This window comes from Pongo pygmaeus, chromosome 6 (genome assembly GCF_028885625.2).
Source record: "Pongo pygmaeus isolate AG05252 chromosome 6, NHGRI_mPonPyg2-v2.0_pri, whole genome shotgun sequence".
Taxonomy (NCBI): Eukaryota; Metazoa; Chordata; class Mammalia; order Primates; family Hominidae; genus Pongo; species Pongo pygmaeus.
In genome coordinates this window covers 52741896-52752812 of record NC_072379.2, presented here as the reverse complement: position 1 = coordinate 52752812, position 10917 = coordinate 52741896, and the positions used below count along the sequence as shown (strand labels likewise).

Below are 10917 nucleotides of genomic sequence, written 5' to 3'. Positions count from 1 at the left end.
TGCAATAGACTGAATGTGTATGTCCCTACAAAATGCATATGTTGAAACCCTAACCCCAAAACTGATGGTATTAGGAGGTGCAGTCTTTGGGAGGTGATTAGGTCATGAGGAAGAAGCCTTTGTGATTGGGCTTTATAAAGGGAACGATCTTACCCCTTCTACTGTGGGAGGACAAAGCAGACAGGTGCCTTCTATGAATCAGAAAAGAGGCCCTTATCAGACATGGAACTGGCCAGCTTTGGCCTTGAACTTCCCAGCTTCCAGAACTATGAGAAATAAGTTTCTGTTGTTTATAAGCCACCCAGCTTATGCTATGTTGTTACAGCAGCCTGAATGAGCTAAGGTGTATGGCTTTGCTTGGATGGGGGGTTGGCTTCTCAATAGAGGTGGTGTCATGATGTGCTGGGAAGATCGGGACAATGATTCCAATGGCACAGTACCAGGGACCCACTGAGATCTTACTTGACAGGTCCAGTCCTACCAAGAGGCCAATGTGAGGCAACCCAAAAGCATGATGGGGTTTTCTAGGCAAACCACTCTCCCACTTAACCCCATTGCCCCAAACATTGCCATTCCTCGCCTCTGTGACAGGGTGACTCTTCAGAGACCAGCGGCTCTCAGAAGCCGCTACAGATCCCCGGTGCTGGGAGCCAGCAGTGTTCCCAGATCTTTATGTTGTCCAGACCAGCCTCGGCAACCAGGCCCCGCTCTCCAGCTGGCCAAGCCCTGGGGGTGACTCATCTGGCTCCTGACGATGTGCATCAGCACGCCCTTCTGCCTGCTGCTGCCTCAGTGTGACCACAGCTGCCTCAGGGGATGGCAGAGGCTGGCTCCTGACCCGGGCTGCTGGCAGGGAGTGTCCTGGAGGCTGTGCGCTCAGCCCGCACGTCCCCCTCATTCCGCCAGCCCTGCCCACCTTCCTCCCTGCAGCTCAATCCCCATGACTAAGGGTGTGAAAGAGGATTCCTTTTCTCACAAGCCTGTGACTGAGCTGGGACAGGAGGGATCTGCAGTGCCCCTTCACTCAGAGACAGCAAAGATTTTTATCCCCCAGAGACAAGAATCCCCTGGCTGTGAAGTGGTAAGCCTGGGGAGCGGCTGCCACCGCCTGTCCTCAGGAAAGGTCTGCCACTCTCCGACCTGCTGTTGACCTGAACTCCCGGGACAGCCACTCCCCTGCCATTTGCTCCTGCAGAGAGTGGGATGGATGACGTCATGGCACTTTTTGGAGTGCTGAAGTGAAGTTTTGACAAATTCCAAGGGACATCAAAGTGCAGAACAACAGCCAATACATCATAGCCTGTCACCAAGGCCCCCACCCCTGATTATCACATTAAATCAGCCGGTGGGCACATTTCAGCTGAAACTCAACAGACGCCTACTGGAACTCACAGTTTCTCCTTCCAGAGTTCAACAAATATGGCAATGGTTACATTTTAAAGTCTGTGTTTTCTATTCTACATTCAGTCTCTCTCTCTCTCACACACACACACACACACACACGTTACTAACTAAAAAACAGAAGCATGCTGCTAGAGAATACCTGACAACTGGGATTATGTCGTGCAGTAGAATAGAATGCTGATTTGGATTCTAATCCTAGCTCTGCCACTTAATAGCATGATATCTTTAGCACGTTAGTTAACACCTCTGAGCCTCAATTTTCTCAGGGTAAAATAAGCAAAATAACGTTTCTATTTCCAAAATTGTGAGCATTGATTGGGAGAGCAGTTCAACCTTAGTTCTTGCCTGGAACTGTGGACAATGCTTGCTAGTCGTAAAGTTTTGTATTTATTTCTTGATGTGTTTATTGTGTGTTCCGTTTTGAACATAAGAAAGATAAGACATTATTTTCTCCTCCAGGTTTGCCTAGAAGTGCTTGTGGGTGAGCTAAGGGTAGGGCATCTGTGGCTCGGTTTTCAGGCTATGGAGGAAATATCTGCTGGGCTGCTATTTCCCTGCGTAAGTTCTCATTGGGGGAGGGAGCAGAAGGTAATTTCAGAAAGAGCTTGTGCTGATCTTTTGAACTGTTTCTCCCAAATTCTGGAGTATCCAAAGAAAGCAGGGTTATCTGCCAGAATGTATCAGAAAGATAGCAGGCATGTGAATTCTACACTAACAATAGGGCATAAGAAATTTCATGTTTCTTTTATTACTTTAAGCTAAATTTGATATGCTACTGTAGCCATCCTGCCAGGATGGTAGGAAATTCAGTTGCAGACTTTCCTGAAATGCCCCTTCCTCTCAGTTCCTGTGGACATTCGCCCAGATCATTTGGATAGAGTCCTCTGGACCTCGGTCCACAGGGGTGACTACTGATGTGCTCATTTGCTAAGTCCTCATGCTCCTGGGAGGCTGGTGGCTCCACCATTCCTTGGCAGAGCTTTGCCATTGCTACAATTTCTCCCGCCTCCCGAGGGTTGCCAGAGAAGGAGAGCCTCTACACCTGGGTTCACAGCTCCCTTCCCTTCCAGTCCTGGGGAGGCACTAGAATCCTTTGAAGGCTCTCCCTTTTCTATCAGGACTGTCTCCTTCTCCACCTTTTGGAGAAGATGAAGGGTAATCTCCCTTGAGAGAGCCTGTGGAGACACAATGATGGCCTCTGTTCTTTAGGAGTGGGGAAAAGATAAGTTATCTAGGTTAACTAGGATTAACTAATTCTGTTACTGAGCTGGGTGACAAGATGGGATTGGGGAATTTGTTTGGGGATTCAGTGAGGACATGCAGGAGACAGATTTAAAGAATCACATGTGAAATCGACAGGGCTCTGATCCCTCTAAAATATCTGTTGCTTTCCTTCTTCCACCTCGATCCCTACCCCCCATAATTCTTCTGTCTTTTTTTGGAGACAGAGTCTTGTTCTGTCACTAGCCTGGAGTGCAGTGGTGCGATCTCGGCTCACTGCAACCTCTGCCTCCTGGGTTCAAGAGATTCTCCTGCCTCAGCTTCCCGAATAGCTGGGACTACAGGTGTGTGCCACCACGCCCAGCTAATTTTTGTATTTTTAGTAGAGACGGGGTTTCACCAGGTTGGCCAGGAAAGTCTCGATCTGTGGACCTCGTGATCTGCCCGCCTCAGCCTCCCAAAGTGCTGGGATTACAGGCGTGAGCCACCGCGCCCAGCCAATTCTTCTGTCTTTAAAAGGTAACCCAGGTTGGGAGGGAAGGCTGGGAGCACAGCAGAAGACAGAACTGCTTTGTTGAGCCCCAGAACCAGCAGCAGATACTCCCTGCCAATCACATGGCACTCACCTCTTTGTGTAAATTTAGAAGGAACAATCTGGCTTGACTGTCACAGCCATCCTGCAAGGCAAGTAGGGCAGTCGTTAACCCCATTTTCCAGATAAGGAAGCTGAGGCTCACATTGATTAAAAGACTTTCCCAAAGTAACCAAGCTGTTGAGGGGCAGAGCAGCAGGACACAGCATCCAGGTCTCTTGACTTTTGCTTCAAGAGCCCACAGCCACACTCGGTGCTTAGATGGGGCTTTGGCTCATCAGTGATTTGTGATGTTTGCCTTTTGCCAAAGAGGAGGATGGCTGAAGAGCTAGTGCCCTGGCATTCTGGACTCTTGCCAGTAGATTTTGTCTGACTCTTGCTCTGATGCTATTCTTTGTTATTTTGAGGAAGGGGAGCTAGATGTAGAATACATTTCTTTTTCTTGGTAACGTGAACAGCAAGAAGCAAGAAGAGTACATTTCTTATGAGAGAATATGCTGGGGACTTTGATTCATATCTGGTGGGTCCCAAAAGACCAGGTTACTGCAGATTTGAGACCATGTTGCAAATTTGGCATGCATTCAATAGGACTACCTTAGTGAGGGGAGTAATTTTATAAAATTATCAATTCAGTCTCAAAGAATAATAGCAGGAAATGTATTTCTGACTATTTAGAAGTGACTCATTATGGGACTATTTGAAAACTATATATTATTTTTATCAGTAAATAGAATTGCCTATAGTCAATGTTATCTCTTCACATCCAGGGATTCTAAGATCCGGTTACCCATTTCCCTCAAAACAGCAGATAGCAAAGCCAGGGAAATGAAAACCCACCAAACTCTCTGCAAGGCTGACACCACCCCTAAACCCCACTGCAAACTGATAACACCACACCCTCCTCTGCAAAATAACAGAGGGGCAGATAAGATGAAAATTTTCATTCCAATTAGCAATCATTTCCAGTCAGTGAAACGGCAGAATCAGAAGAGGTTCCACAACCAGAAAATCTTGGCTGGAATTTCACCATCAGGAATAAAACAGAAAAACTAAAGAGTGCCCCAGATAGCCTTTCTTAGGGGCCTGTGTCAGATAAGTGCTTTTGAATATTTAAAACAAAGGATGGCTAAGAGTTCTGAAGTCATTTCCCAGTTAAATATCAGATGGCATAAAATATTTTTATAGAAAGTACAGGCCAGGTGTGATGGCTCACACCTGTAATCCCCACACTTTGGGAGACCGAGGTGGGCAGATCACTTGAGGCCAGGTGTTCAAGACCAGTCTGGCCAACATGGCAAAACCCCGTCTCTACTAAAAATACAAAAATTAGCCTGGCTTGGTGATGTGCACCAATAATCCCAGCTAGGTCAGGAGGCTGAGGCATGAGAATTGCTTGAACCCGGGAGGCGGAGGTTGCAGTGAGACGAGATCGCACCACTGCACCTGCAGCCTGGGCGACACAGTGACACTCTATCTCAAAAAGAAAAAGAATACATAATCCACTTTTCATTAGCTGGTATTTGGCCTCACCAAGGTGAAGCAGGAAAATGAAATTCTATCTGTATCAGCCAGATTCTCTCAGACACACGTATTCACTGCATGAGGGACCCTGGTCTCCAAATTGTTGAGCACACCAGACTCTAGTGAATGCCCTTCCAAAAGGGCCATCATGCAGCAGGCCTTCCCATCGGAGAACCCTGGTCCCAGCCAAAGCAGCTTTCAGGGCTTGTTCCACCACTCTAGGGAGGTGGCCCAGATCTGTCTCTCCCAAACAATGCCTGGGTTTGACACTTCCTGAGAAAGCAGAGATTGTTCCCTTTGTATGCCATGGCTCTGGAATGCAGCTCTTCATGTAAGGAAGACAGTGGTCTTTATGGGAAGGCTAGGACTTGAAGGAGGTAAGATTTGAATGGTAGAGCTGGGTGCTAGCTTTGCTGCTGAGGGAAATGGTGGGCACAGAACCCCCACGGTGGGCAAGCTGGGGTGTGGGTGTGCCTGTGGGCTGGCAGGTGACTCTGCCTGGAGCATCGCAGGGGTGGGGAGGAGATCAAGAAGGTAAGAAAGGTAGTCTAGGGGGAGGGGCCCAGAGTTTTGAACATCAGACTTAGGAATCTGGGACATTATGTATTGGCCTTTGCCATTCAAAGTGTGGTCCTGGGATCAATGGCATCCTTGGACTTGAAAGCTTGTTAGACACGCAGAAGCCTGGGCTCACCCCAGGCTTGCTGAATCACAACCTGCATTTTAACGGGACCCCCAGGAAATTTCTAACCTCCTTCAAGCACTGCTCTAGGATAAGAGGAAGCAAGAACAATTTTTAGAGCTGGGGATAAAGTGATGGGAGGAGTGTTTGGGAATGAGGCCACTGGAGTGCTTAGAGAACACTCCATTTGGGAGCCCCGCAACAATGCAGGCGTGAGTGAAGGAGGGGGGTGGGGGGCTGCGAGGGAGACAGGTTTTTCCCCACAAGCCACAAGGCCCGAGGCACGCCTCCTGCCCTGCCTCTACCTCAGGTCGCAGGAATCTTGTTGGTGATCCATCCAGATGTTGTGTGTTCTGGAAGTGGACATCGCGGCTCTGTGTTTTTGAAGTCAGATTTCATTGCTGTGGTTTCTATGCCTGACCCCCGAAGTTCTTGCTCCTGTTGCCACAGGGAGCCGGGAGAGCACAGAGCGCTGCTCCCAGTGCCCTGCAGCCACACAAACATGCTCCTGCTCCTGGCGGAGCCAGAGCTGCTGGGAAAGACATTTCGGAAGTTTCCTGTGGCTGCAACAAATTGTTCAAATCTGCACTGGAGCACCGCTGTGACCTGTCTTTCTCCATCTTAGGGCAACCAGCTCCTGAAACTGGAAACTCCCCAGCACCTCCTCACCCTACCCCACAGGCTCTCCTTGTGAGGATGGGGTGGGGGGAGTTGTCTGGAATGCCTGGCCTCTCTGTCCAAGCATGGCAGCCTTGCCCCATGGGTGGCGCAGACTCAGTTTCCCATGCACCTTGCCCCAGGGAGGAGGTGGGGGCTCCTTCCATAGAGATGGTGAAGAATAAGGGAGGTAGTGATCGTCTCTGGGATCCAGTTAGATCTGCGTTTGCAGGCAGAAAGAGGCTGAGGCACATGGAGAGAGTGATCAACTGGAAGATTCTAGGGTCCTCAATTTTGAAAGGTGACATGATACCCTGGAAAGGGCATGAACTTAGTTGTCAGTTCGTCCTTGCCTTTTCCAATCAATGCTGTGTGGCCACAGCAAATTAATGAACATCTCTGAGTTTCGGTCTCCTGTCTAAATGAGGTGATAATAGCTTCTTGAAGGTTGTGAGGCCCTGAACATGCTGCCTGGCACATAGATGGCTAATCAATATTTTCCTACCCTCCCCTTCCTTCCCTTCTCTGAAGTTGCTACCTCTCTCCTCCTGGGGTCTTGCAAATAAACTTCTGAATTAAATAGTTCCTGCCTGGTAATTTGTATCAACTGAGGGAAGACAAGTCTGGAATATTACTTTTTTTTTTTTGAGGTGGAGTCTCGCTCTGTCTCTGTCGCCCATTTTGAGATTGAGGGCTACACTTAAAAATAAATGTAACCATTGGCTGAAACTAGGCCGCTTTCTGGGAGGGAGTCTTTTGGGGCTTCCTTCAATGAACAGACAGGAGTGTAATTAGTTATCTGACAGCAAATGGGTTCTCTCAGGACATAAATACAATTTAAAGCAGTTTGTTCTAGTGTCTACAGTTTCAACATTGCCCACTGCATTCATGTTTCTACTCTTAAGTTGCCAAGTAAACCCATAGTTTGTTAGTTCAAACAGTAATCTCTGATCAGTCCCATTTATTCTAAATTTGTTTTCACATAGTTGCTTCCACAACTCAAGGTATTTTCTATTCTTTGCTCTCTGGAGACTGAGAGGTTATCAGTTGTGGAAAGCCTTCCAGGAAGTTTTCCTCTAATATAGTCCTGGGGAATACAGAAGCCGCCTCGAATGAATGGTCGGACTCACCTTTTCCCAGGACCATAAAAATATATATTTTTGTTTCCTACCCTAAACACAGTGTAACTCACTCCTCGTCTTTCCTGGGAGATTGTGGTAACATGGAGAGGCCTGGAGGGTCTCTGGGATAAAGCAGCTTGTAAAACAACTATGGGGGGATTCCAGATCTGACTTAATCAACATTTCTCAAGATCCGTAGACCAATAAAACTGTTTGCTTTCTTACCACAGTTCCACCGGCTGATTTATTTCTCTTACTTGGCTGAAGCTGTCACTGCTCAAAGCAGTTCATTTGTCAGGTTGAGAGAATTACAATTCACAGGACCTCTTGCTAGTGCTATCTCAGTTTATAAATTTCACGAATCGCAATTTATTGCGGTGCACCCCACAGAGTCTCCTATTAATAAATTGTGGCTCATCAGCAAAAACACGTGTCTATGGCTCCCTTGGACATAGGCTTAGGGTCCTGGAGCGGCCGCACAAGCTGCATGTGGCCAACACACAAACGTAGCTGGGCCGGCTCCCGCAGCCTCTGTCTGAGTCTCCCTTTACTTGCAATGACTCTCTGCGTGGCCTGGTTTCTTGTTTTCACCTCCGCAGGGATGCCATGTAAAGGAGGCCAGACACCACCTGTGTATGTTTGTGTTGTGGTGGGGAGGGCCGGGCCATAGGAAGAACTTAATTCCTTCCAAAATCTACAGATTTTCCCCTAATAGATTTCATCAACCTGCGGGTACAAACAGAGTTGCATTAATAATGCAAACCTTTTGTTCACTGACTCTTTTCCTTCCCAGCCACCAGCACCTCAGCTAGAGCTTTCTGGAAGTCCTTGGGGTTTTTCACATGCTCTCGGAAGCGAGGCCAGTAGTGACCTGCCCAAGTAGTCAGGTCGGCTCCTCCAAGGCATCTTCCATTTCCTTCCTTCCCCCTGTGCTGGCCTCTTCTGCGGGGTGTGTGCAGTTCCCACGGGGCGTGCTATGTCTTCCACTCTCTCTGTCTGCTACTGACATCTAAGTCCCGACTAGGGGCTGCACTTTGTTCCCCCAAATCCATATGTGAAATCCTAGCCCTCAGTACCTCAGAGTGTGACTGTATTTGCAGAGATGGCCTTTAACATGTAATTAAGATAAAAGGAGGTTGTTAGGCTGGGCCTTAATCCCATATAACTGATGTTCTTATAAGGAGAGGAAATTTGGGCCCAGACACACACAAAGGGAAAGATCATATGAAGACACAGGGAGAAGAGGCTCACCTGCTAGCCAGGACAGGGGCCTCAGAAGGAACCAACCCTACCTTGGAAGAAGTTGACACGCTGATCTCAGACGTCCAGCCTTCAGAATGGTGAGAAAATATATTTCTGTTGTTGAAGTCACACAGTCTGGTACTCTGTCATGGTCATCCCAGGAAACAATTACAATCCGCTACCAAGAAATGTCTGGCACCTTCATGACAACGAAGCTGGGTACCGGTGGATGTCAAGTCAGGGATGACAGCTTGCAGCTTCTGCTGATGTTTGCCCTCGGAGAGGAGCCTCCAAACCCCGCTGTTTGTGCCGATGTCATGCAGTGTTTGTGGAGTAGCCCAGGGGTCTCCAACCCTGGGGCCATGTATTGGTACCAGTCTGTGGTCTGTGGCCTGTTAGGAACAGCAGGAAGTGAGTGGAGGGTGAGCGAGCCTTACTGCCTGAGATCTGTCTCCTCCAGATCAGCTCACCTGCCGCATTAAATTCTCATAGGAGTGCAAATACTACTGTGAACTGCGCATGTGAGGGATCTAGGGTGCATGCTCCTTATGAGAGTCTAATGTCTAATGATCTGAGGTGGAACAGTTTCATCCAGAAACCATTACCTCCTTCCCCCCTAGTCTGGAAAAATTGTTGCCTTCCCTCCCCGCATGCGCCCTGTGCTCTAGTATCTCTGGAGTCATTATCCTAGAAGCTGTCATGACTTTTATTTAGAGTGAGAGGCTGGGGTTACTCAGGGCACCCGGGAATCACAGCGATCCTATGTAGTGGGAGCTGGAGCCGTGGAGGAGATGGACACTGCTGACTGGAGATGCCACTCCAGGCTGAGAGAGGAGAGAGGAAGTTCCCTGGCTGCTCTCTTCCTCCCACCCTCAGACTCTTGTCAGTGTCTCCTTGGCTGAGTCCTGCTGGGATCTGGGGCAGCTGGGGAAACACAGCCTGCAGGGGTCAGCCCCTGCCATAGACAGCAGAGCAGAAATGGATGACGCGTGGCTCTCGGGGCAAACAGGCCCAGGACTAGGGTTCCTTTCATAGCTGTTTGTTTCTTGTGGCTGCTGCAGCAAATGACTAGAACCTTGGATGGCTGAAACAGCAGACATTTATTCCCACAGTTTTGGAGGCCAGACTTTCAAAATCAAGGCATTAGCAGGGCCGTGCTTCCTTTAGAGGCTCCAGGGAAGGTCCTTCTATGCCTTCTTCAGGCTCTGCTGACTCCAGGTGTGCCTTGGCTGGGGCTGCATCACTCCAATCCCTGCCGCTTCCTGCACATGGCCTTCTCCTTTCCTCTGTGTGTCTCTCCTCTGTGTGGCATCTTTCTCTATGTGTCATTGGACTTAGGGCCCACCCAGATTGCAAAGATCCGTTATGCAAACAAGGCCACGTTCACAGCTTCTAGGGCTTAGGATGTGGGCATATCTTTTGGGGGCCACCATTTCACCCACTGCAACCTCCTTAATTTTGTTCAAGCTGTTCCTTCAACCTAGTGTCCCCTACCCTCCTCCTTCTAGAAAAATCCTTCAAGTCTCCTCTCAGGTGTCACCTTCAGCATGAAACCTTGCCTGGACTACATGATCAGACCCACTTACCATCTCTCCTGGGCCCCCATAGTTCCTTGTTCTCGTGCATGGCACTTATCGCCTTGACAGTCCACTGGCAGCTCCTCAAGGGCAGAGCAGGGCCTGTGGCCTCTGCTCCAAGGGCCAGTGTCACATCTCAGTTCCTTTCTCCCATGACCAAAGCCCTTTTGTCTGGGTTCCAGTCTTCTCTTATTGTTTTGGGTCAAAACAGCTTCCTTACACCCTCCCGAACCTCACGTGGCTCTGCCCTGCATCTGCTGGACACTCACCAGGCACCTCATAAGTCTGGGATTTGTCTCCAGTTTGCCTGAAACCCCCTCCTTCCTGGACCTACATCACACATGGCTGCCCAGAGCAGTCCTCATTAAGAAGTACTGCTGTTGACGAAGTCTTGTCAGAAACAAGCATGGTCAGGACCAGAAGTGGGGAAAGAAACATTCGATTTAGATTGTCACAGTACTTCTGGTAGAGGAATTTGATCTGGAATCGGGATAAAGAATGGGGCTATACCCTAAAAATTCATTTAAAGCTGGTAGGTCCTTTTCTTTAGCAAGCAATTATTGTATTTTGTTCTACTAAGTACTTTAAAAGCCTCCTAAAGTTCTGTAGAGATAAGCTTTGTTTTCCTGGAACACTTGGGAAATGAGGAGCACTATTCTTTTAATTTTATGCTAACCAAAACCTCCTTTTGGCTTTTAATTATTGTTGCAATGTTGCCTTAACTGCATGTATCTTTTCTGTTTTAGGAAGCAGAGCAAATGGGATGCACGCTTTTTGCTCATGCAAAGAGGACTAGGGGTGTAGCTTTGGAAATTGAGCTGAGTAATCTTGGGTCATGACTTTAATAAAATATTAACCAGGTGCAGTTGCTCTTGCCTGTAATCCCAGCTCTTTGGGAGG

The 10917-nt window shown here is 48.4% G+C and overlaps 1 protein-coding gene across 1 annotated transcript; it reads left to right on the top strand.

The window, feature by feature from the left end:
- The first annotated feature begins 940 nt into the window (after positions 1 to 940).
- LOC129041522 (uncharacterized) lies at positions 941 to 6467 on the top strand. The gene is made up of 2 exons (XM_054497054.1): positions 941 to 1081; positions 5841 to 6467. The coding sequence occupies exons 1-2, from the start codon at positions 941 to 943 to the stop codon at positions 6465 to 6467; spliced, it is 768 nt and encodes a 255-aa protein (XP_054353029.1).
- Positions 6468 to 10917: the final 4450 nt, after the last annotated feature.